The sequence below is a fragment of the Pezoporus occidentalis genome, unplaced genomic scaffold, assembly GCF_034315485.1.
Source record: "Pezoporus occidentalis ecotype Australia unplaced genomic scaffold, CSIRO_AGI_Poc_V1 ctg195, whole genome shotgun sequence".
Lineage (NCBI taxonomy): Eukaryota > Metazoa > Chordata > Aves > Psittaciformes > Psittacidae > Pezoporus > Pezoporus occidentalis.
In genome coordinates, this window is record NW_026913800.1 from 712,775 (window position 1) to 739,576 (window position 26,802).

The 26,802-nt window shown below is 40.5% G+C and overlaps 1 protein-coding gene across 21 annotated transcripts in view; it reads left to right on the forward strand.

Moving 5' to 3' along the window:
- The window catches only part of SVIL (supervillin), a 144,349-nt gene extending 121,910 nt beyond the window's left edge, over nt 1-22,439 (forward strand). For all 21 annotated transcript variants that reach the window (XM_062617379.1, XM_062617380.1, XM_062617381.1 and 18 more), the window contains 20 exons: nt 811-900; nt 984-1,070; nt 3,778-3,955; nt 4,240-4,412; nt 5,630-5,785; nt 6,548-6,684; nt 7,195-7,342; nt 7,472-7,617; nt 8,486-8,661; nt 8,762-8,906; nt 9,238-9,514; nt 11,414-11,565; nt 12,461-12,566; nt 13,665-13,872; nt 14,535-14,668; nt 15,352-15,507; nt 15,910-16,053; nt 20,268-20,389; nt 21,196-21,351; nt 21,477-22,439. In XM_062617379.1, the coding sequence (XP_062473363.1) occupies nt 811-900; nt 984-1,070; nt 3,778-3,955; nt 4,240-4,412; nt 5,630-5,785; nt 6,548-6,684; nt 7,195-7,342; nt 7,472-7,617; nt 8,486-8,661; nt 8,762-8,906; nt 9,238-9,514; nt 11,414-11,565; nt 12,461-12,566; nt 13,665-13,872; nt 14,535-14,668; nt 15,352-15,507; nt 15,910-16,053; nt 20,268-20,389; nt 21,196-21,351; nt 21,477-21,563 (2,978 nt within the window). In that variant the 3' untranslated portion in view covers nt 21,564-22,439. The remainder of the gene's footprint in view (nt 1-810; nt 901-983; nt 1,071-3,777; nt 3,956-4,239; nt 4,413-5,629; nt 5,786-6,547; nt 6,685-7,194; nt 7,343-7,471; nt 7,618-8,485; nt 8,662-8,761; nt 8,907-9,237; nt 9,515-11,413; nt 11,566-12,460; nt 12,567-13,664; nt 13,873-14,534; nt 14,669-15,351; nt 15,508-15,909; nt 16,054-20,267; nt 20,390-21,195; nt 21,352-21,476) is intronic.
- The last annotated feature ends 4,363 nt before the right edge of the window (nt 22,440-26,802 follow it).

Below are 26,802 nucleotides of genomic sequence, written 5' to 3' on the forward strand. Positions count from 1 at the left end.
CAATTCTTTGCTTTGATATACTTTTCTACCTAATAAAAACCGTGAAACCTATAGAGTGGCATTTCTCTTACTGGTGCAACATAGACTCACATTAAAAGAAGTAAACAAAAGTTATCTTATTTTATCCACTGGGTCCAGAATGACTTTTTTATGATTTTTTGCTGAAAAGAATGGAGAGAATACAACAGAAGGAGGGAGCAGTGCTTGCTGTGATGGGGATGATGATTTCCACTTACTTTTCCATGTGTTCTTAAAACATAGCAGGGCCCAAGAATTACCATTTCATCCAAGGACAGCGTTCACAGGTCAGATGCATCCAGCTATATATATTAATAGAAGTGGGTTTAAATTAAAAAGGTGGCAGGGGGGTGAAGGTGCCAAGCAAATTCTTGGTTGTTTCCCTGCTAACCATACCTTTTTGTTCAAAACAGTTGCGTGTTTTAAAATGTGGCTTGTGGTAGAACTGGAGTCCAAAATGTAGACCAAGTGAACTGCTGCTCCCTTGAAAACAAGCAAAATGGCTGAATTCAAGAGGAAGTATGCATCTTGCGTTAGTGTGTGCACAGACACTTGGAAACAAAGTTTTGTTCTTGTGACTGGGACAATTTGTGAGGCTGCTGTTGATTTAAGAAGAAAGCAGGGCAGTCACACTGCCATCCCTAATACAGCAGGGATATAGTGGAGGCCATGGAAGGATTAGGGACTGTACAAAGTGGCCAGCGCTTTCCCTGAATAGCTCCCCTTGTGATCATTGTTGGAAACGTGGCCTGACCTAGGACCGTATTTCCTGTGTTCTGTGTTCTTATGCAGGCCTAGCTTCTCCAAGTGCACTAACACCAGTAGCATCCCCTTTCAGTAACCGGCAGAAGTCTACCACTCCAGTTACAAAGCCCTTGGAAGGTGAGGAATAAAAATGGCTGAAATGTCTTCAGGCTTACTTTACTTCCCTTCAATTAACAAGTTTTACTCTCTGGTTTGCTTAGAAATTGAAGCCAGGCCTGATATGCAATTGGAATCCGATATGAAGCTTGACAAGTTGGAGTCGTTCTTGGGAAGGCTAAATAACAAAGGTTAGTAGAGTTACCAAAGGTGGCAATGTGTCCACTCTCCAACTTAAGTAAATCACTTATAAAGTACCTCTTACTTAAAATACCTGGCAACAGGAACTGAATATAGTTTATATTTATGATTCAGTCTTTGCTAAATTTCAACAAAAAAGCCTTATGCTATTGTATTTTGAATGTACAATAGAATAAATCACAAATGCCAAATAACTTTCTTCTTTTCCTACACACAATGTGCACATTCTTTCTAAGAGCAAAATTTCTTAGAACCACAGAGTCTGAACCATATTGCCATAAACAGTGAAACAGCTTTAAATGTAGTTTAATCTTATTAAAATCAGGATAAGACACTAAGCTGCTTCCAAGCACAGTTCATTCAACTAACTGCGTTTTTGAAAGCTGACTCTCTGTAGCAGCTCATATAGCTTCCTCATACAGCTTGCTGACTACCTATGAAGCTATCTAGAGTTCTATGGTGTTTCCATATCATATGTATGTCCCCCATTTGTAAGACAAAAATCCATTTGTAATTTATAAAATGTCAAATCCCATTAAAAAATGTATTCTATTTCAGCAGAAGTGGCACTAACATAGGATGATGATTGTGCCATGTTCGCTAGTCTGAAGTAGTGAATTTTCCACTTATAGTTCTAGTAGATATTTCCAAAGGAAGGAAATATGTGGTTGGAGGCAGTATGGAATATAGAAAACCATAAAATGCTTGTATCATCCTATCAAAACAACCTGGTTTTGATAGTGCCTAACTTTCGATTCAGCCATATTTCCCAATCATTCTGTGATACAGATTATTGCATATTTAGAGAGCAGACTTTGGCCTCTTCAGGAACCTGCTTAGTAAGGTTTCCATGGGATATAGCCCTAGAGGGCAGGCAGCCCAAGACTGTTGGTTGATATTCAAGGATCACCTGCTACAAGCTCAGGAGTGTTGTGTCCCAGCTAGAAAGAAGTGCAGCAGGAGGGCCAGGAGACCTCCTTGGATGGATAAGGAGCTGCTGAGGAAAATGCAAAGGAAAGAAGAGGCTTATAAAAGGTGGAAGCAAGGACAGCCAACCTGGAAAGAATACAGGGATGTTGTCCAGGAAGCTAGGGACCAGGTTAGGAAAGCTGAGGCACAGTTAGAATTAAATTTGGCAAGGGATGTGAAAGGTAACAGGAAGGGATTCTATAATTATATTGCAAATAAAGAACAGACTAGGGACACTGTGGGCCCTCTCCGAAAGCTATCAGGAGAACTGGCTACCCTGGATTTGGAGAAGGCTGAGGTTCTTAATGACTTCTTTGCCTCAGTCTTCACTGGCAAAGGCTCTGACCACACCACCCAAGTCTTGGAAGGCAGATGCAGGGACTGTGAGAATGAAGACCGTAGGCCCACTGTAGCATAGGATCTGGTTCGAGACCATCTTAAGAACCTGAACATACACACATCCATGGGACCTGATGAAATCCATCCGCAGGTCCCAAAGGAGCTGGTGAATGAAGTAGCTAAGCCACTGTCCATCATATTTGAGAAATCATGGCAGTCAGGTGAAATTCCCAGTGACTGGAAAAAGGGAAATATAACCCCCATTTTCAAGAAGGGGAAAATGGATGACCCGGGGAATTACAGACCAGTCAGTCTCACCTCTGTGCCTGGCAAAATATTGGAGCAGATTCTCCTGGAAGGCATGCTAAGGCACATAAAAAAACAAGAAGGTGCCTGGTGACAGCCAAAACATGGCTTCACTACGGGGAAATCCTGCCTGACCAATCTGGGGGCCTTCTATGATGGGGCTACAGAACTGATGGGCAGGGGCAGAGCAGTTGATGTCATCTACCTGGACTTGTGCAAAGCGTTCAACACTGTCCCACATGACATCCTTGTCTCTAAATTGGAGAGACATCAGTTTGATGGATGGACCACTCGGTGGATGAAGAACTGGCTGGACGGCCGCACACAAAGAGTTGTGGTCAGTGGCTCAATGTCCAGCTGGAGACCAGTAACGAGTGGTGTCCCTCAGGGATCAGTGTTGGGACCGGTCTTGGTTCAACATCTTTGTCGGTGACATGGACAGTGGGATTGAGTGCACCCTCAGCAAGTTTGCCGATGACAGCAAGCTGTGTGGTTCGGTTGATACCCTGGAGGGAAGGAATGCCATCCAGAGGGACCTTGACACGCTTGTGAGGTGGGCTGATGCCAACCTGATGAAGTTTAACCATGCCAAGTGCAAGGTCCTACACCTGGGTTGGAGCAATCCCAGGCGCAGCTACGGGTTGGGCAGAGAAGAGATTCAGAGCAGCCCTGTGGAGAAGGACTTGGGGGTGTTGGTTGATGAGAAACTGAACATGAGCCGGCTTCAGTGTGCGCGGTTGGACAGAGCCTTGGGTGACATGGTTTAGTGGGAGGTGTCCCTGCCCATGGCAGGGGGGTTGGAACTAGATAATCTTGAGGACCTTTCCAACCCTAGCTATTCTATGATTCTATGATATGAGTAGCTGTTACACTTCATTTTTAACGTTCTTTTCCAGCTGACTTTTTTACCATCTGTCCTTCAAATTCCATCAATTTAAAACAAACAAAAGGTACAAAAAAAAGACATCATCACCACCCAAAAAAGCTTTCACCCCCACAGTCATCAAACAAGCCATGTTTACCTTTTCTAGAGTTAGAAACTTAGTATGATTATTTATTGTGTGAGGTGTGTTTTTCCTGCAGTTGCTGGGATGCAGGAGACAGTGCTGACAGTCACAGGAAGATCTGTGAAAGAGGTGATGAAGCTGGATGATGATGAAACTTTTTCCAAATTTTATCGCCATGTGGATTTCCCTTCTTCCTCAGTGCCTTTGGACCTTGATGAGGACTTTGATGCCATCTTTGATCCTTATGCACCAAAGTAAGAACCACTTTGTTTGTTTGTTTGTTCATTTTTCCATTGTTTTGAATGCAGACACAGGACAGTGGTCAAAATCTTCAGCTAAAAGTCATCTTGTAGCTATCTTTAGTACTCAGCATGTCTGGTTCGCTACACATTTCTGAAAGCATTCTTTTGCATGAATCAAGGAACTGATCCTAATTTCCTAATAAATGTCACACACAGAATTAAAGCAAATCTCTTGTCATTAGGTGATTCTTACCCAGAAAATGAACCAATGGTTATAAGCACTGCTTGTTTTTCAGGTTAATATCTTCTGTAGCAGAGCACAAACGGGCAGTTAGGCCTACACGCAGAGTCCAGTCCTCAAGAAACCCTCTGAAAATGCTGGCAGCAAGAGAAGATATTCTTCATGAATATACTGAGCAAAGACTGAATGTTGCCTTCATGGAATCGAAGCGAATGAAAGTAGAAAAAAGTAAGCTACCAGGATGATTTGTATAAGATACTGTCTTGCTATTTTAATTTAAAACAAAACAAAAAATACCAACACTAAAACCACAGCTGAAGAAACGGAATGAGACGCAATAAATTGATTGAGGTATAAGGTTGAATGTAGACTGCCTAGGAGGCTGGAGAGAAGGGCATGTGTGACTTTCCCAGGGAAAGCTACCTACAGCCACCTCCTGTGCATAGGTTTAATTATTTGTTTTTGGCACAGTCACCTTGTGCAGAGAGAGTGCCATTGTGCCTGCAGGGCAAGGACAGGAGGTTAAGGCAAGCAGCTCTAACATTATTTTATGCTGAGGAGGAGAGCTGGGAAGAACAGATAAACTTTTGTTCAAGTACACTGGCCTCAATTTTGGGTCCTGGTTTTCTCTCAGAAACTGGAATTAGCCTTCTTGACCCCAGAAGGTTAATTTCCATAAAGTGCTCTGTGCCAGGGCTTCGTGTTTTACTTGTGACATTGCTTTGTCCTAACAACAGACAGCAAAAGACATTATTGTAAAACTTATTCAAAGGTTTGTCAAGCCACTTTTACTATTTCAGATGCAGGTTTTACTTATTACACTTGAATAAAGAGACATCATCTTTAAACATTGTCTGCATTGATGAAAACACTAATTATATGTGTAATACTTTTGTTGCCATTTGATGAGAAGCATTTCCCAGAGTTACAGATTCATAAAGTATTTGATAGAGAAATAAGCAAAAGGAGCCAAGAATTTAGGCTTTAAGTTTACAGTAAAACATGACTAAGACTTTCAAATGTAAATGGCTATCGCATCACACTGGCAGAGACAAATTTGAAGGGAATTTTAGTTAATTAGCCTTGGCTACTGTGTTGTCTTTTATCATGAATCAATTATAAGGCATTAAAGATCTACACAGCACTTCACAAAACACTGGATAAGACACGCTTCCTGGCAAAGTTGGTATTTCTGCCAAATGACATAATTCTGACACTGACAGTTTACTCTTGGATGATATCTAGAAGCTCAGGTGCTGCTAAACTCTAAAAAAGCTTTTGGGCTAGCAGTTTATCTGAGTTCAACCTGGTTTTGCTGTTGTTATTGAGAAGGAGAAAAACTGGAAATAATGGGGGGAAGTATATAATTTTTTTTTTGGATGCAACAACCAATTTTTTAGTAATGTTGTTCTTTTTTTTTCTCCCACCTTCATTTTGTGCACAAGTGTCAACAAACTCAAATTTCTCAGAGGTAGCACTTGCTGGCTTGGCAAGCAAAGAGAACTTCAGCAACATTAGCCTGCGGAGCGTTAATCTTACAGAGCAAAACTCTAACAACAGTGCTGTGCCATACAAGAAGCTAATGCTGCTGCAAATTAAAGGTATGATAGAACTTCTTTTACTCTCAATACATGCTCGGCTGATTGTAACATATGGGAGTTGCTACCGCAGTTGGATGCTTAACTTCTTCTAGATCACTAGCTCAAGACTGATGTCTAAAACCTAACAGAGTAAGTGAGAACTGTGTGACAAATGCAAAACCTTACAGATAGGTCCGCATTGTGTTCACTGGTGTGTGTTTTCCAAGAAGAAAACTGAATATTTCAGGAATTCTGGCCACTCCAATGGAAATACTTGAACTTTCTCATTCTTCTAGTTCTCAGTATAACTTGGAAGTGGCATGACAACGTTGTTGCTCCACTTCTCCTTACAGCACTTAGTAATGTATCTGATTCTGTGAAATAATAGCTACTTTTTTAGCAAAGTAAAATTCTTACAACTTTTTACCACCCACAGAAACTGTGCCATAGCTTCACTTAAGCAAATGTAAAGGATTCTGGAACTTGGCTGCTGTCTGCCATTTACTTAATTCACTTCTTTCCAGGACACAAAGTTGTTAAAGCAAGAGCAGGAAATAATAGATGTATTAGTTGATAGGAGGCAACAATGTTTTGTTTCCTGTGAGTAAACTCTTTTTCCACAGCAGTAGATTTTTTATTCTTCTTTAACAGTCATATATGGACAGTTTCCCTATATTTTTTCTAAATGTGATGGGATTGTTTGTATTTCAGTCAAAACAAATTAGATCTTGGCATTTGATACCAGTAGCCGAAGGAATATAATTAGCTTTGTTTTCTCTTTAGGAAGAAGGCATGTTCAAACGAGATTAGTTGAACCAAGGGCCTCATCACTGAACAGCGGAGACTGTTTCCTGTTGTTAACTCCACATTTATGTTTCTTGTGGGTAGGAGAGTTTGCAAATGTCATAGAAAAAGCAAAGGTTAGTACTAGGTGGTTTTTCTATTACTTATTTTTAGAACTGTTGTCGTATATGTCTGATGTAATTGAGCCTTGATGCCAGTTGTCTCAAAAAGTGGCATATAACTGATAGCCAGTGACAGGTAGATACGCAGGATTCCCGTAAATATGTTTTAGCCTGTGCACTGAATGAAAGCTGACGTAGGAGTGTGTAGGTTATGAAGCTTCAAGAGAAAAGAGGATATCCTCAGGAAACAGATTTGGACTCAAACAAAAATAGTCAGAATTGCAGGATGTCCTTTGTGTTCCCATGCTCATTAAGAGCAAGTCTTGTTTTAAGGCAAATGAAAGAATGAATGTATTTCTGTAGCATTTTTTCTAGCATCTGTTTATTTAGTGCAACAAATAATAACAATTTTTCTACTATTTGCTCTGTTATTTCCTATCTACTTTTGCCTTCTCCCTGAACAAGACATGCACAAGTATTCAAAAGACTTAAGCAATCCTATTCAGATAACTGTTAATCTCTTAGGCTTCAGAACTTGCAACTTTAATTCAGACAAAGAGGGAACTTGGCTGTAGAGCTTCTTATATACAGACTATAGAAGAAGGAATAAATACCCATACCCATGCAGCCAAAGACTTCTGGAAACTCCTTGGTGGACAGACAAATTATCAGTGTAAGCATTCTTACAGTTACAGTATCTGATGATGTTTTATCACAGTAAAATAGTTGAGTCTGTTCTCTTTACTAAAGGCAGTTGGATGTTAATGTTTTTTTTATTACTTCTGACACTCTTTCCCTTAAGCTGCTGGAAGTCCTGAAGAAGATGAAATGTATGAAGCTGCAATAATAGAAACAAATTGCATTTATCGCCTCGTAGAAGATAAACTTATTCCTGAGGATGACTACTGGGGAAAGGTGCCAAAATGTACCCTGCTACAACCAAAAGAGGTATTGTGCCACTTACAGCTCCTGTGGTAAGTGCAGGAACATAAAGCTTACAGCGACGTTCATTAACTGCAAATGCTCATGGAGAGGCTCACTAAAAATTGGGTTCTCTGTGTTTCTGAAAAGCTTCTGAACACTTTGCTGTGTAGAGTGTGCTGCAGGTCTCAAGAAATTAGATCATGTTATCTTTAAAGTCAAATTTTATTTTAGGAAGTGTAAATCTTTTCATCAACAGTGCCTCACTCCAAAGTCATGAAGTACAAAACAGGTAGCACTTTGGAAAAGCAAAACAAAATAAGCCCCTGCTTTTATTTCTGTCTTAAGCAGACTTTTCAGTTTCAAACAACAATTTCACCCATCTAAGTAGGAATGAGAGCAGATTTCCAAAATAAAGACACAATGCATTTTCTTGAAAGTGTTCAAGGAGCTGCCTGTTTGCTGAGCAAGTTACACAGTCTGTATGTTCTGTCAGCCTTCTCTCGCTGCAGAAAAAAGCAAAGGTCTAAATGTCAGTGAAAGCTAATGTGACTGGACAGCAATCAGTCATGCAACAGAATCAGGTTTTTAGTAATAAGAGATCTCTAATCAGCTACTGACTTAGCTACCACATGAAGATACACCTCATAGTATTCTCTATAAAGTTGCTTCCATTCCTCAACAATTAGATACCACAGTGCAGACCACTCATCTGGCCTTACTTGTGTTGCAATGGTAGTTGTTAGTGTCACTGCAGAGGCTCAGATATTTGGAGGAGCTTGTATTCAACATACTGCCAGCTTGCAGCACTAGGAGACTGGAGGATCAGGGTATCACCTAACCTAATGGTAGATTGATGGTTTGATTTTATTTTTTTTTCTGGTTTGGTTTTTAGGTGTTGGTGTTTGATTTTGGCAGTGAAGTATATGTATGGCATGGAAAGGAAGTTACTTTAGCACAAAGAAAAGTGGCATTCCAGCTGGCAAAACACTTGTGGAATGGCACCTTTGACTACTCCAATTGTGATATAAATCCTCTGGACCCAGGGGAATGTAATCCCCTCATACCAAGGTATTGAAACTCAAGTTCAGTCTCATTGCAGAAACTTTGTTTTCTTGCCCTTATTTCACAGTGTTTAATTTGATTCTATTTCTTTTATTCGCTTACACAGAAAGGGGCAAGGACGCCCAGACTGGGCTGTGTTTGGCAGACTCACAGAACATAATGAGACAATATTGTTCAAAGAAAAATTTCTTGATTGGACAGAGCTGAAGAAACTCAATGAGAAGAATTCTAGTGAATCCCTTCACCAGAAGGTGCATATAATAAGCATGATAGGTATTTCAAACTAGATGACCTAGCTGGGATGGAAGCCAGGGAAGCTTGTTTTCTGCGATCTAGAGCACTTTCTTTATCTTGTGAGCTTTGACCTTTGATGGTCAGAACATCATCACCTACCGTGAACCCACAGAGTTGCTTTATATTAGTGCCAAGCAGCTGGGTGAATACTGCCAAGGTGGCTTTGACAAGGCATCGAGTGATGACAAGATATTAAAATACTGAAATATGCAGGAGTCAAACTGGCTGGAACTGTGGGGTAAGAAGAAAAAAGCTGTGCTCAAAGAAATCTCTTGTGTTTTATGACAGGAAGAATCCAGATCTGACTCTAAACCGTATGATGTCATGCTAATGGTGGCTGTGCCTCAAACAACTGTAGGCACAGTCTTGGATGGAATGAATATTGGCCGGGGCTATGGACTTGTGGAAGGAGAAGATGGGAGGCAGTTTGAAATTATCACTGCATCTGTGGATGTCTGGCACATCCTGGAATTCGATTATAGTAGACTGCCTAAGCAAAGCATAGGGCAGTTCCATGAGGGAGACACATACGTGGTGAAGTGGAAGTACATGGTGAGCACTACAGGTTAGTGAACAATTCCATTTCATCCTGCTGAAACATGGAGAAGTTCAGTTAAAACTGCTGCTGTTAGGGGTGAGATCCAAATCTAGACTTCCTCAGACGTAAAACTGTTTTAAAGGTTAGGAATGCTAATTTAGCCTTCCTAGGCCATTAAGAAGTACAGCTTCTTATTTTATATTGTTTAAAAGAAAGCACTAAAAAAAAAAAAGAAAGGAAAAAAAGAAGCTGTAGTTATTTTTCATACATCAAATTGTAATACTGTCCATCTCTGCTTTTACCTAACAGTGGTGGTGTACGTGGTCACAGGACAGCTCATTAAGCCAGAATTGTGCCCACAGTTTAACACCAAAATAACTAGGCAGCTGGACTAATGACAGTGTCTGAATATCTTGCAAGAGAGATAGGCTTAGCAACAAGGAAAGCCTTTGCTGGGTAATGGGGAACAGTAACAATGACAGGAAGAGTCCTTGCCAACTCATAGCCTGTGCTGTACTTTTTGCTGTTTCTGGAAGCCCTTTGCTATGGGATTCAGTCTCAGATGGAAAACTTTAGCAGCGTTCTGACAAAGAGCCTGAAAGCAGCAGGTAAAAGTATTGTAACTCTCCCTTCTGGCACTAAACAAAGAATAGGTGGCTTTTATGATAAGTAAAATAGTCTAAAAAGAATTGTTCCAAATAGGAAAATATTAAAATTGGTTGAAAGCAGTATAACAGCTATACAAATTCAGGCTTTTAGCCAAAACATGTAGGAAGGTCTTATTCAGGATTGTTGAGTTCATGTACTTCCCAGTCCAAGAAAAATACAAAAGCTTGTAAATCCTGGGAGATGTGGGTAAAACTAATACTGAACTTTAAACAGACTCCTAATCCAAATGGATGAAAATATATTCCATCACTCCAAAGCAGAATAAATTTCTGTGTAGGAGGCAGTACTTTTATGGGCTGAATGTACAGATAAGAGTGAAAACTGTAAATTTTAGAAGCGACTGGTGGCTTGGGTATTCTCAACTTGAAAAACCAGGATGCTTTCTCCTAAGTATTTCAGTTGGATGCTGCTCAGCACCGCTGAAATCAAGGCATAAGTTTTTATATTTCTTTTTTAAATCTGTTTTAAAGCTCTTGTTTTTTTTTTAAACCTTTGATTTCATGATATCTGTTTATTCAGTATTCACTGCAAAGAATATAATATTCCGTAACAGGTTGTATTTTTGAACTTCATTTGCTGAAACATTATTTGCTTCTCATAACAACTAACTGACGATCCTTTAAAACAAAAGAAACCATTCACTGCTAACCCACTATCCAGACCAATGTGAAATACCAAGTTAATTCTAAAAAATAAATAAATAAAGCTTACCCAACTTTTTTATGACTGCAAAATACTGCTTTGGTGTTCTTTTGTTCTGCAGTTTTCCTTTCTAATATCACTTTACCAAGAAAGGTTTTACTTTTAGGCCTGTAGGTTTCTCAACTGTTGCTGTTTCCAGTATCACTCATCAGCCAGCTACTCTCCTGCTGCCAAAGAACAGAGTGTAATGTGGAAAATGAGCCATAATGCAGTCTTCTGGTAACATGAGTGGACATACCATTTCACATGCAAATTGGCTCAAGTGATGACAGTTATTTTTCTCCAGATAGTACCAATTCTTTCTACATCTCTTTCTCTGGCCTACACAGGCTTCTCTGACTGTGGGCTTACATCCACCTGATGAGACAAGGCCAACTTTGCATGGGGATGTACTGGCTTGGAGACCTAATGCTCTTCCAATTGGACATTTTATCTTTCCTGTTCTGGACAGGATAGTCCAGAATTTAATCTGATCTGCTTAGATCAGATTAAACCATGTGCTTTCCAAACCTATAGCCAGAGTACTTTTTTCAGCATGTGCTTTCTGTTTTGCAGTTGGAAGCAGGCAAAAAGGAGATCAACAAGTAAGAGCTGTTGGAAAAGAGAAATGCGTGTATTTCTTTTGGCAAGGAAGGCACTCCACAGTGAGTGAGAAAGGGACATCAGCATTGATGACAGTGGAACTTGATGAAGAGAGAGGAGCACAGGTGAGCTTTCTGCAGACCTAGGTGGCAGATCTGGTAAGACTTGCCTGCCTAAGTAGTCACTACTGGAAAATGCAGATTATCATTTTTTTTGTCTCCTCTTTGTGTAAAGGTGTTCTTTTCAGTACAAATAGCCAAACCTCAAAATTACTTTGGGCTTTATTCCAGCTTCCAGAAACACGTAAGCTCCTTTATGGATTGTTGTTCCCAAATCCCACTTCTAAAGATTGTATTTCTGAGAACGGCTGAAGGAGAATATCTGCTCTCTCTCCAGGAGTGGGTGAAGCACAGCACAAATCTGTGCCTTCACTTCAAGTACATATTCAGAAACAGGACTGTTTTCCTAGTGCTAAAAGCAGGAGAAGCACTTTCAGCCATGCCAAGGCATGAAAATACATTTGAAATTTTCAATTTATTTACTCTGTATTTATATTAGCAATTGGCTATATCAGTTTCATAATCAAAATGCAATGTTTAATGAGCAAAGAACATGCATGTTCTCATAAAAAAGTTTTTCATTGAATTGAGAACCAATTTCAGTTCCTACATTATCTCTGTAATAGTTTCAAAGAACATCAAACTAGATGGCTCAATCCTGTAAAAATTCAAATGATGATTAGTTTAAACTAATTTAAATCAATATTTATTTGGTATTCCTTATCCTCTTGATTGTAGAATTCCAGCTAGAGGTTTCTTTCAATATACAGCTCACATATGAAACCCATTGCATGCTGATATATATGGTAAATTAAACAACAGCCAGCAGTTGTAAAGTAGAAGGAAAGCCATCCTTGTGGGTGGCCATAATTGTATAATTTTTACTAGTTCACAGAGATTCATTTTCCTGAGTCTGTATACTTGCTTCATTTTTTTAATGAGTGGTGCTTTCAATTTCCAGGTACAAGTGCTTCAAGGGAAAGAACCGCCATGCTTCCTGCAGTGCTTCCAGGGAGGGATGATTGTGCATGCTGGAAGAAGGGAAGAGGAAGAAGAAAATGCACAAAGTAATTTACTGTTAGTTAAGAGGTTCTGCCCCAAAATCCTTTTTTACCTATTGTGAAGGGCTTTGAATTCGGTCTCGACTACCATACTCTGTAGAAATGAATGCCATGAAACCCATGAGACAGCTTTGCAATGCTTTGTTTCAAGGTAGTTTGTTTCTTCTTTGAACCTAGAATAGATTTTGTCACTCTAGAGAAAGCTGACCTTATTGTATAGAAACGCATATAAATTGTTCTAGTTATTTTTTAATTAAGCAAAGTGCCTGTTTGCTTTAAAATACGTTCTTTTCTACATAGTCTGGGAAAAAGAGTGTTTTCATGAGCAGTTCTCCTGCTCTAAGGAGAACTCTAAGCTTATGTTACTCATTCATTACTTTTTGCAATATGTATTTCTTGAATGCTGTAGTTGAGATAGAATTTCAGTACAAGTGTAGCTTGGAGATCATAGAATCAGAGAATGGTTTGGGTTGGAATGGGTCTTAAGGATCATCTCGTTCCAATCCCTGTGCCATGGGCAGGGACACTTTCCACTAGACCAGGTTGCTCAAAGCTCCATCCAACCTGGACTTCAGCACTTCCAAGGCAGCCACAAATTCTCTTGGCAGCCTGTGCCAGTGCCTCACCACCCTCACAGTGAAGAATTTCTTCTTAATATCTAATCTAAATCTCCCCTTTTTCATCTTAAAGCCATTCTCCCTTGTCCTATCACTACATGCCCTTGTAAAAGTTGATGTACCAGTTCGTATCAGAGTGTGGCCTCCTGTGCCTAAGGTACACAAGGAAGGAGGAGCCGAACAAGAGAGCTACCATATTCGTTTACCTTTTTTCCCTGAATGAAACAGAGCAGGCTCTTCTGTGCTAAACTCTTCAACTGTTGATACTTGTACTCTCGTATCAAGGTTTCAGAAGGCATCTTTTCTGCAACAGGGTTTCTTAAGTAGTATTAGACAAACCTGATGCTTAGCTAGTTGATTCTGTGGTAATACAGGCATGTAATATGTGAAATTCATCAGTATGGGAATAGCTGCTCCTGAGCAGAGGTCTTGATTTTCAATCCCATGTGACTGTGTAATACTGCTGCACTGTTCCTGTCTGCTCCAGGTGACTGGAGGCTATATTGCGTGCGAGGAGAAGTTCCCAATGAAGGAAACTTACTTGAAGTAGCATGTCACTGCAGCAGCCTGCGTTCCCGGACATCCATGATTGTCCTCAATATAAATAAAGCTCTTATCTACCTGTGGCATGGCTGCAAAGCACAATCTCACACCAAGGATGTAGGAAGAACAGCAGCCAATAAGATAAAAGAACAGTGAGTTTCTGACCTATATCTTGGAGATGTTTATACAGGCTACCAATTGACTTAAAATAGTCTGTCTCAAAGAAAAGTTGAATTAAATAAAGCTGTCCTCTGAGTACATCTGCAACATGTGCATGCTTGGTAAGGAGGAGGAATGATGGGTAGTTGACTTAGTGCAGTGGGGAAAACATGTTCTGTAATCATTTTCACCTAAGGTCAAATGCACCTATTCTTCCTACAGTTCTAGTTACAGTTGCAAAAAAAAATTGTAATCTCTTCCCATTTGAAGGGAGGTTCTCAATATCTGAAAAACAAACTAACTCCTAGTTGGTAGGAGGATTAGAATCAAGCCTTGGGTATAAGGAAGAGGAAATTAATTTAGGAACGCATGTGAGGAGGACAGCAGTAGTTACAAAAACAGGCAGTGAGAATCCCTACCTACAGCTCACGTGAGCATCTCCTCCACTGGGAATGTGATCAGAAATGGTAGAGAAATAGTTCCTGAAACTCCATATCTTGTGTATTGATAATTTTGTCATAATTTTCAAAAGGCCTATGTTGACATGAAGTGTGCAACAAGCCTGTAGAGTGCTTTTGGGTTCTAATAATGTGAGTGGCCAGCAGGTTTTTGTTGGGGGCAAGAAAGCTGGGTTCACTCTCTCTGTGTTTTGCAGGTGTCCGCTGGAGGCAGGGCTGCACAGCAGTAGCAAGGTGACGATTCATGAATGTGATGAAGGATCAGAGCCCTTGGGATTCTGGGATGCATTAGGAAGGAGAGACCGAAAGGCTTATGATTGCATGTTGCAAGGTAGATCTGCATTCCAGGATTTGGCACTCACATTTTCCAATATTGTGAGATTGTATGTAAAGATTATATGTGAGCTTAATGTAAAGCTTTTGAAGAACATCTTGGTAGTTGAGATGATCCCTTCAGAGAGATGCTTCCAAAACTCTACTGACTTAAGTAATACTGTTGTGGAAGGGAAGTGCTGGAAAACCAAGTGTTTCATTTTATTCTCTCCCCCTTCTAAATCCCCTCTGTATTCATGCTGCACAGATCAACAGCTAACACCAATGCATTTTGCTTCTCTTCTGAAAGGACTTAGGAGGCAGTTCTGCACACAGTTCTTGTCCAGTCTGCTTTGAAACTGCCAGCAAAGGTAGCAGGAGAATTGATTTACCAAGCGGAAAATGCATCATCTGAAAACTAAACTCTGAGATCGGCTTGCTTCACTCTAAGCTGCAAAACAGCCAGTTATGAAATGGCTGGTAGTAACTAGCCAGGATCAGGTTCAATCTGATGGCAGCCAGCCTTTTAGCTCAAGTTCTTCATAGCTATTGCTAGTCCTCCAGCACATCTGGTCATCTTTCTTGATTTTTCAAAACCAGGAAAAATTGCAGTCATTCTAAAGCCAACTTTTATAAAAATGTCATTTACATTCATCTCTGGTATTTTGTATTGAAAGTCTTCTTAATTTTTTTACTTTAAAGATCCTGGAAAGTTTAATTTCACCCCCCGCCTGTTCAGCCTCAGTAGTTCATCTGGAGAATTTTCAGCCACTGAGTATGTTTACCCTTCAAGAGACCCCGCTGTCATCAATTCCATGCCATTCTTGCAGGAGGATCTTTACACTGCTCCACAGCCAGGTATGTGCTTTAAAATATTTAAGTAACGGGTAAGCAGATAAATGTTTCCTGCACTGGGCAGTGAGTCAGTAACTGTAATTACTGATAATATGATTTGTCTCAGGAAGATGTGTGCATGTGATACTTACACAGCAGTTAGTAATAGCAGTAATTTTTCCATTATAAAGATGCTGAGAACTAATCAAATGTACATGTGTCCAAAAAGTTTGCAATAAAATACATTGTTTATATCAGAGACTCTGAGTTCAGCTGAGGTTCAGCTGGATGAATAACAAAAGGGATTGGTAAGCTTTGAAGTGATCCTGTCCTGATCCTGGCAAGCATGCAAGACTAGGGTTGTACAGAGGATTCTAAGAACTAGTAAGTGGCTGATGGTGAATGTGTTATTTTTTGGCTGTACAGCACTGTTCCTTGTTGACAATCACCATGAAGTGTACCTGTGGCAAGGCTGGTGGCCTGTAGAAAACAAAATTGCTGGATCAGCTCGCATTAGGTGGGCTACAGACAGGAAATGCGCCATGGAGACAGTGCTCCGATACTGCAAAGGTAAAAGATCACCGTGCCTGGCTGTCTGAGTGTGTCCTACTTTTCCAAGCATTACTGTTCCCTGCTGAAAGGTACACAGGTGCTCCCCCAACGTTATTGATAAACATCAGTGTATTTGAGGATACATTCTCCATTCCTTCTTAGCAAACAGTTTGTTTAGTAATGGCATTGTTCCCAAATTGCCAAGATACTCTGCTGTGACTCAGTTCTCAGAGGAAAGAATTTATTTCTTTTCTGTGTCCCCACTGTGGGAGAATACTTCAGGCATCAGATCCCTAAAAGTGAATTCTGAGAACACAGCTTCTTAAACCTGAATGCTTTCTGTCTAGCTTCTCTTAGAATTCATAACCTTCTGTGTATCAAAGGACTGAATGAAGATACTGCTTGCTGATGTAACTGGGTTTTGATTTAGTGAAGGAAGTGGAAAGACTTTGAAGATCAAGAACAAGTCTTACACGGAAACAGATGGCCGTTGGAAATGCTGGAGGACAGAGCTAAGTCTCTGAGCTCATTTCTACAAGACAGAGTTATTGCCACTCAGATTCAGGCTTTAGTTGATCATCATGTTGCGAGTACACAGACTAGATTATTTCCTGCACTAGTAGAGTTTCTTTGAGACACTGTAATGCTTTCCTCTACTTCATCTAAGGTTATGTGAGGCTAGGAACAGACCTTGCATCTTCTGATAGAGAATGAATAAAGGAAGGTGTAGGGGTTACCATCCAGGAGAGAAGGCATAAGTAAAGCCAATGTTCTGTTAATTCAGAGCAGTTTCCCACTGTGAATAAGTCACTAGGGCTTAATTGGTGCAAACTACGTCCTCTTGCAAGAAAATCCTGATCACTTATAGACTTTGAGACCTCATGATGCCACAGATTTCTTCCGTAGCAAATAAACTTTATAATTTGTGACACAGCTGGTGGTAACTGTCATCTTCTTCCATAGATATTTGTATATTTGAAGAGGTAAAGCCATATCCGTACTGGATCCCACCACTACAAGGATAAGCCAGTGTCTCCTTCTCAATCTGGAGGTGGAATAGGAGTGGGAGCAAATGTTGTGTTTCTACCCAGTTGTCTTGTGTCACTGAGAGGAGGTAGTAACACTTGACAAGAGACAGCTGAAAACTAGGACTGAAGTCAGTGAAACGTGATCTTTATTGGACTGTATTATTGCTCTACATGGTTCATCCTCTGTTGTCCCTGGCACTGCCCTACCAAACAGCAGCATTTGTTTAGGAACGGGGCGCTGAAGACAGGGCAGTAATTGAAAGTCTTTGGCAGTTACTGGTGAATTCCTTGAAGAAGAGGCTAGTTACTTGTTCTCCACCACCCCCAGTTTTCGTAAATCAGAAGGAGTGAGAAGATGCATTTCTTTGAAATCATTTCATACAATGTGCTTCACAGCAGAAGTGAATGTCAGCACAGCATCCATGCGATGTAGTACCCAGAGATGCTCAGCAGGCTAGTGAGAGAGATGGAACTAAGATCCTGTTCTCTCCAGTGTTCCTGATACAGTGCTGTAATCTGGTAATGAAAATCATGTTTTCTGGCCCCAGCAGAGATGGAATAAGATACACATGCTGAGATTTGGATACTTTTCCAGATTTCTGGAACTTCATTGAGTTCAATGATGGGAAAAAGGATTAATACCTTCTGCACTGGATTGAAGTTGCTGCATCTGAGTTTGATGCACAGTGGAAAGCACTTCAGTGACTCCTCGGGGGTCTGAAGTTTAGCATATGTTCATAGGACAAACTTTTTTGTTGGGTACTTACTCTTCTACTTCTGGCCATGACTTTGCAGCAGTTGTGGCATTTTTCCTTTTTGTGATGGGGTAGTTCTCAAGAGCTTTGGGCTGTGTGGTTGCATAGATACAGAGCAAATTTGCTACTGTTAAAGACTGATTCTACATGTACTATTTCTATGCTAAAACAGACTTTAGCAGTTTTTTACTGTTCCAACTATGCTGTCCTGGTGATCTGTCATTTTCATGATCTGGAATTCTGTCAACCACTGTCAAAATGTCATTGCATCAAGCTGTCAGGGCTGACTAGCTCTTATGTGTGGCTACTTATCAAGGTGGAGAAATTGAATTTCAGGAGATACCAATGCTGCTGAAATTGCTTTGACTACCAGAATATAGTTAAGTGAACAGAAGCATTAAAATGCTTTTTTCTTATTTTTCTCTCTCCGTTTCTTTCCTCATCTCTTTCCACCCCCCACCTTTACGGGCTTATTCGTTGTTTTTTGTTTTCTTTTCCTGGATTGCAATGTTTAACTACATGATGGTATGAAAGGGACAGACTGGCAGCTCTGGATATCTCATGAATATACCTATCAGTTCTCCTTGAGCATAAATCTTATTTAACTTGTCAAAATACCTTGAAAGTGTTTCTGTGGTTTTATCCGCTAAATCAGCAGTCTGGAGAGCTGAGCTGCAGACTGCTAAGGGAGGGAAGAATCTGGTCTGGCCTTCAGTAATTCTCAGTGAGGAGATCAGCTTGTGCTGAGGGCAGAGTTCATGCAATAAAAATATTTCTCCACTTTACATACAAATTCATCTTGCCTGTACCGGAACATTAGCAAATGCCACTTTCCTTTTATTTCTTGGCTGAATTACTGAGAGTGGAGCAGTGCAACGAGAGCAGATTCACACGGTTTTTAAATGTAAAGTTTTTAAGTGGTTCTTGAATTATTCCTAGTAGAATGAAGAAATAAACCACAGTGAAAATATGTGGGAGAGAAGGCTTAAAATCAAATATTCAAATGATAAATCTCCTTCCTAAATTGTACAGTTAACACACTCACATTTTAATACGTTTGTTAGACTACTCCACAGAGCTTTCAACTCTACTATTCAGTTTGTTGTGAACATATTCACTGTTACCAGTTTGCTCCCAACTTCTGATGTAAATCCAAACCAGTAATGTTCAGGTTTTGCAGACCTAGTGGAACAGCGATGTCCAGCCAGGCTCTCCATTTGCATTCAGCACAGGTTATTACATGAATATTCTGGGGTGCTCTTCAGCAACAGGGAGGAGGGGGTTGTGTTCTTTTGGACCCTCCTGCCTGACAGCCCACGAGCATCAAGTGCAGGTAGAGAATACAGTGAAAAAACAGGATCTTCTGTAGCAGAATTACACACTTCAGAGAAAATCTTAGCACATGAAAGATGCTCTGAGATTGAACGTAGGGAACAACAGAATTCTGCAAGAATTAGTTTTTAGGGCAGCTACAGCCCTTAGAAGTGAGGTGGTATCATGTTTCGCTGTTAGTTTCACCTGGACTTTATAACCTCTTCAGCTTTTCCACTGCCTATCTGGAAGAACAATTTGATTAGACTGAGTTGTTTGAATCTAAGTAAGATGAAGGTACAATATTTTTTGAATGATAGCTCCTCCCAGCCCCTGACTGCCTGTCTACCTCTTTCCAATAATATTCGGAGTTCATCAGTGCTTTTTAATCCTTGGGGAATTAAATCATTCAAACAGTAGGGCCTTTTTTCTACCAGTACTTGGCATAATGACTGTAACTACTTAATCTGATACAGCATCATTCCCAGGCAGGTTTATGTGCATATCCTGTGTAGTGTGCACACTACTACATGTTTTAAAGAAGCAGGACTTTGAAAATCATCAGTAACTGCCATCCAGCTAGTGTACTATCTCTGTTAACTCTCAGATTTCATTGCTTCGAATTTGTAATACCAAAATTACTGTGTTACACCTCAGTTATCCCAGTTTAAGAATAGTTTAAACATTCTCACTTAACCCTCCAAGCTTAAGCTTTATTTGCTGTTGGCAGGACACTTCTGCTGAGCATAACAGAAGGTTTTATTTACCTGAATTTGGCTAATTTCAGACCATCACACTCTGCTTACTCTATTCTAACTCTATTTCTGTAAGATAATAAAGAACATTCGGTTAGGAAGTAACTGGGGGGGGGGGGGGGATTTTCAGCATACATGGTTTGATCTTGTCAAATCAGATACAATAAAAGGCAGAATTAAGAATACCAAAAACCATGTTAAAAGGTGTCATACTGCATTTAAAAAAGCATAATGGTGAAACTTATTCATCCTGCCTTAGATTAATTCCACTTTTCAGAAAAGAATCAATTAAACATGCTTACAAGGTAGCTTTGGATAGCGGGTGACATTGCAAAATATAGCACTATTTGTAATTTCTCTTTTTTTATTTTGACTGGTTTTAGGGAAAAATGTAAAGAAGCCCCCCAAATCCTATCTAATTCATGCTGGCCTAGAGCCTCTGACCTTCACTAATATGTTTCCAAGTTGGGAACACAGGGAAGACATCGCAGAGATCACAGAAATGGTAAATCTTTTCATTGCACAGACTGTTTGCTACTGCTAGTAATTGTGTCCCTTGTTGTCAGTAACATCGGTTGGTTGTGCTGTCAAGCCCCAAAATCCAGAGGATGAGCTTAAAAAGTACAGTTCAGGAGTCTGCACAGGAAATAAAATAAAGATGTGGCTAAATATTGACTGGGTATCAGAGGCATTCCCAGTTGTTTTTTCATGTAACTTCTCATTCTTTTTTGTTAGAAATGGGAAGGCAATGTTATCTGAATCATCTCTTAGAAAAAGAAAAAGATGTGCTAGAATTTAGCAGAACAACTGTTTCAATCATGTGAAGCACACAGCAACCTGCAGTTCTGGTCTGCCCTTCAGGCTCAAAGTGCAGGAGAGCAAAATGCCTCACAAAGGATCAACTGGCTGCAAGAGCTCCAGCATTGACTGCCCCACCTGGGAAGCATAATCACAGCTGAATTACATGAGACTGTTTAAAAGCCTTCAGTCAAGGGGCATCTCAAGGCAAATGACATTTCCTGTTTTGTAAGTCTTCTGCAGCCATCTGTAGTGGAAAACTCTTGCTTCATGACTAAACACAGAATTCAACCTTAAACCAAGATTCTAGGAGTACAGGGTGTCCTGCTAATCACAGGCCTTCTTTTAGCTGTGAAATTGTTGTAGGAAAGGGCTGTGTGCAGAACTAGAAGTATAGCTTTGTGCTCCTTGGGCCAGGCAGTGCAGGCTGATCCCATGCCATCTGCAGACTGCAATGGGAGCAGATGGTTTCGGCATTGTGATCCTGTTCTCTTTTTCCTTTTCTCCCTATAGGATGCAGATGTTTCTAATCAGATAATCCTTGTGGAGGATGTGCTGGCCAAGCTGTGTAAAACGGTGTATCCATTAGCAGATCTCTTAGCTAGGCCTCTACCTGAGGGAGTTGACCCACTGAAACTTGAAATTTATCTTTCAGATGAGGACTTTGAGGTAAGGAGAGAATAGGTGCACTGTTACTCTGTGCATGTGTATCTAACCATGCTATGAAGTTGTTTGACAGTTTTGCTGCTTATAAGTGGTTTTACTAATGGTATGTCCTCTCATTTTAAACGTAGGTTGCATTAGAGATGACAAGAGAAGAGTACAATGCACTGCCGTCTTGGAAGCAGGTTAATCTGAAGAAGGCAAAAGGACTTTTCTAAGTTGTGTTTGTTGGAGTGAATACTAAAGGGATGTCTGTTTTCACCTTCTATGCCCTTTAGAAGAATTGTACCCCACATTAACAGAATAAATAGAAATAACCTGAAGCTATTAGTGACTACCTATCTGGAGGTGTGTAATATTATAAAAGGCCAAGAGAACTCTTTGGAAATGGAATTCAATTTTGACTGTTAAAGGTAATGTGGTTAAGCTCTACTCTCCTATGCACTTAAACAGTAGTTTCTTGAGCTACTGCTGCAGGTATCCTTTGGCTATATACAATACTTGCCATTTTTGGTTTTGAAGAAGTTCTCTTTGTAAAGTGTTATTTTGTTAGTTTGTGGATTACAAAGAATTTATATTTATATAAACACATAGAACAAGTATGTATTTAACAATGCAATATATATTCACTTCCAAGACTTTCATGTCAAAACTACAGAAGAGTAGCTGGATGGCAGTTGCTTGTACTAAATTAGCTATACCACCAATATGTATCTCCTACGCATTCTGAAAAAATTCTGAAAATTCTCTTTGCAATAGCTAATGAATTGTCCTCAGTGCTGCTTCAGGTGCTAAACTGAACAAAGCGTTTGTATTTATAGCATGGATTTCTTGAGAAACTATGTGAATCAACCTTTATACTTTATTATCCAAAAATGTATAGTGCCTTTTTTTTTGTGTACAGTTTATATACCAAAAAAAAAAGATTGGTCTGCATTTTGAAGATGGCTTAGAATGGTCTCCTACGTTACTTTTCTAATAGTAGAAATAAAAACATCTCAGTTTCTAATCCGTGTTGTAAACATTAAACATGTCTTTTGTGATATAAGAACCAAAAGTAAAAGCTTCTGAATAAACTCTTAGCAATGCTCTGACTTGTCACTATTTTGTACTGTAACCTGTACTGAGTCATTGGAACCTTCCATAAGGTGGTATTTTATCAAAATATTTTAATCTTTGCTATCTGCAGGTGTTGTACAGAGTTATAATTTGAGAAGCAGATAATGTAGAAAGTAATCAATGTATGAGATAAAATCAGGTCATGCAACACTTTAATGCTGAATGTTGGAACAGTCACTCAACCCCTGCATCCTTTGGGTTTCCCTGTTTTATACATGAAACCAAAATTATTGTGCTGGTTTTCAAACTCTGAAAAAATCTTTTCAACCTTTGTGCAATTGGGAGTAAACTTGAACTGAAAATGAGTATGGCATCGTGTCCATTCTTTCAGCAAGCACCAGACTCAAAATTGTTTTCATTCAGCTAATTAGAACATGGAATCAAGTAGAAATTTGCTATTGTTTGAAATGGTTTCAGGCATTTGGCATTTCTGTTAACTACTCATGTGGTTCCCCTCTGGCAACCAATGGATTTCACATTTTCATTCCTGCCAGTATAAGCTTAATTCTGCCCTGCAGCTGTTCAGAGCTCCTCCTGCCTCCATAAAAAGTTGTTGCTCTAGTTGTTCTCCTAGGCCCAGGGCAATGAGTTAAGATCTTCGAATGTGTGGGGTGTAGATTTCACCAAGATCTGCAGTAAATATTGCTCTGTCGTTAAAATTAATCTTGTTTTGATGATGGGTTGGTAAGTTATAAGCTAGCATTCAAGTAAATAAATGCAAAGCCTAGAAATACTTAAGTGCTATTCACCTGACCATAGATACTACAGGTCACTTTTCAGCACTGGTGTATTTCCTTTGTAATGGTTTCTATCATGAACTGAAACGAAATAACCCAAGAAAAGGGTAGCAACAGTATTCAAAGCCAAGATGCTTCATATATAGCCTCCAGCAAAAAAGGGTGTTTATATGTTCATCAGAGGTCCTCAGCTACGTCTTCTGCATGGGATACATCATTGCTTGGAAAATGCAGGGCTTTATAGCAACAAGTTTCTATTTCAAGCACTGAGAGGTTTCCAAAGTCACTGCTGTATTCATCTAGGTTTTTTTGCACCCACATATTTTCCTCTTCCCCCTCTCTGGTGATAAAATCAAGCAGGAATTAAGTTTTGTTTATTCATGTTCAGTCTGTACCGTGGAGGTAGCAGGTTCCTCTGTTTTGATTTCTCTCTCCAACAGAGAGCTGATTTGCATAGCATGATTGACCTTGGTTTTTCCTCTGTCATTTGCTTTTGATTTTGAAAACACCGTCAGTCCTCTAAGTGCTGCTGAAGGGCAACATACACTCCTTAAAGCCTTTAGACTTTCAACTAAATGACACGCCAGCACAGGGACCTGCAGGCAGTGAAACATCCTCCAGAGCTGTCAGCTCTCAGAGTTCCTGTAATTGTTACACGATTTGGTATCTCATGTCCCATTTGAGGAACCAGGACATAGAACCCAACTTCCTCCTTCAGTACTTCACTGAAACAACAGTGCCTAGGGAAGCTTCAGGGTTTTGCAGAAAATAGAGTATTTTATTGTCCTTAATATACTTGTTATTTACCAAAATGCTTTCCTGAAATGTGAAGCTGACAACAGAAAGCAAGCCAGTGCAAGGCCCCAGTCAGAGCTGTGGGTTATGCTTTAATTTTGTGCTACCTTCCCTCTCTGCTGTGGGGATACCAGTTATGGTTGGAAATTGGAAAGAGCCATTAAAACCTTCTTGAACTGTTTCTGCAGCCCTGGTATGGAAAATACAGCTGAAACAGGTTTTGTCTGGGTAGGGGGTTGTTTATTTGTTTGCATGGGTTGTCTAGTGCTGTTTTCTTGCTTCAAATAGACCCCCAAGAACACACTTAATGTGTAGGATGAATTCAGAGGCAAAGTATGTGGTACAGGTACCCTGCATGTGAAAAAGGCAGTACCTTGAACACAGCATTCTGCATTTTCTGTCAGTGTCACAGCTGCCAGGCCCTGAGCCGTGATTTTTATCTGCTATGGTTTTAAACCATTCAATACTAACTCTTAAAAATACTGCTCTTTGATTACACAAGCATTCCTGCACATGTAAGGATTTGTTAGCGGTGAAATGGGCTGGAAAGGTGGATACATTACTGTGCTAAAACAGCAAATAAAACATTATGTCCAAAAAATCTGCAGCCTGTATGCTTCAGCCAGAAGAGGAGAGAAAATGGAAGGAAGGTAAGTAGGTAAGGGGAGAAAAAAAACAATACTAAACTTTAACAGTTTGGGAGAGCTGTTTTCTGTCCACCAATGTTCCACCAGTATTGCAAACAGGTTTTTGGCTGAGCAGGAGTTGTTGACCCACATGCACACAACTGGTGAAAGCTGATTCTGAGTTTCTCTGTAAGCCTGAAGGTGCTTTTTTTGTGATGGGGGCAAGCAGCAGGCTGCCACAGTGCAGCCCAGGTTCTGCAGAGCCCACAGGGTTAAAGGCGTTGTCTGGCCCTTTTGGGCACAGAGTAAGGATGGTGCTCAGCCAGTCAGAACTGCCTCTGGGGACACATGGGCCAGCATGGGTAGATGAACACCTTTAACCTTCCTCCTGAGACTGGATGTGCAAACTGATCTTTGAAGGGGATAAAAAAAGTTGGGGTACAGTGCTTGAAACACCAGGTTGGTTCTTCCTCCTCTGGTCTTGTATTTATATGCCCTGTAAGGTTAATGCTAATTCTGTGGGGTTTTTTCTGTCATTTGAACCATGCAGGAAGATGAGCCCCTGGAAGAACAACTAAATGTGAGTAACTCTTCTTCCTGCTGCTATCCTGGTGAGTTAGTAGCTAAAACTGCACAAAGAACAGTCTGGAGAGTCAGTACAGTTTCCTCACTCATGCTGGCTCTTTGGCTAAGTTTTGTTAAAACCTGTGACTATGGTACTGTTGTCATACTGTTAGTTTTTCTCTATCTAATCCAACTATCCTGGTCCTATAATAATATTTAAAACCCAGCTGAAATAGTTGAATAATATTTTCCCTTCATGTTAAGCCGTAGCATGTGTGGTGTGCTGGCTTCCTGCTAGCAGTATTTTTCTGGGTGCTGACTTCTGAACTTGGAGGTGAATAATGTAACTCTCCATGGACAGAGGCATGGCTCAAATACCCAAGCAGTAAGTATGCCAAATCTCAGGAAGAGGACGGAGCAGCAGCAGACAGGAGGACAATTCCAGGAGTTATGCTGGCCAGCCCCTGCCCTACCTGTGAAGGAATCCTCTCCAAAATCAGTGTGTCTCGGTTTAGCAAAGGCATAAGGTAACCCACTTGCTCTGTGACTCACAGGTGGTCTTAAACTGTGGGTTTGGCAGCCCCAGGACCTACTCTGTATCAGTAATGTTTTGTGTAGGATTTTCCAGTTTGGTTTTGTGAGACTTGCAGGTGGATGGGGGAAGTATGGAGCCAAGTGTCAGTATTTCACCAGGCATGCAGCTGGCAGCCCTATCTCATGGGGAGGACAGCCCTCCTCCACGTTCTTTGTGCTCTGTGATGGCCAAGAGAAGTGTGGACTGAGAGCCAGTCATGCAAGGACTACACCTACAGCTGGAGAATCACTGAAGAAGCAACCCTAGCCAGCCCATAAAACTGCATGAACTGAAGCTAAAGCAAAGCAAATCTTTTATCTCTGGCTTGTGCTTCTCCTGACATGCAGCATATTTCAGAGGAAAAAGAGAGTGCCATACACTGTGTGTACACCACCATGTTTCCTGCATCTCAGCTACTTTGCCTTTGGGTGCTTCCTGCCTTTTATTCCTTGGGGAATGGGTACAATGTGCACAAGCACCAACGCAGCAGGCACACGAGATCAACATTAGGGGCTGAATCTCCAAGCACTTTCATGCCAAATCTTGTGCTCTCTCTAAGGATGTGCAGCCCTAGAGGCAAAGACAGCCCCATCCTGTTTCAGCAGTTGTAAGGGTAGCCTCATGACTTGAGGTCCACATGCAGTCCTGATGCACTGACAAAGCAGAAAGCACAGTGCCACTTGTACAAAGCTTTGTTGATCACTCTTGCTCAGTCTAGCCCCTCAGATTAGCACAGGAATATATTACGCAGCAAGGACCAGACTCTGGACAAATTTTTTACACCCTGTTGCTAAAAGATACAATATTTATGCAGAAGAAACAGCTTTATTTTCTGTTCTCTCATCACAATAAAGAAACCAGGGTACTTGAAGAAAACTTTCATTTGTGTCTTCAAGTAGAAAGTAGAGTCACTTGTAGAGATTCATGGTAAGAGCTACTGAACATGCATACTGAGGTTCCCGGTTCTGTTACACATCTGCCTGCACACAGTCCAGGCCTTGGACTGTGACCCTTGCAGTCAGGCATCTCTACGCTTGTGCTT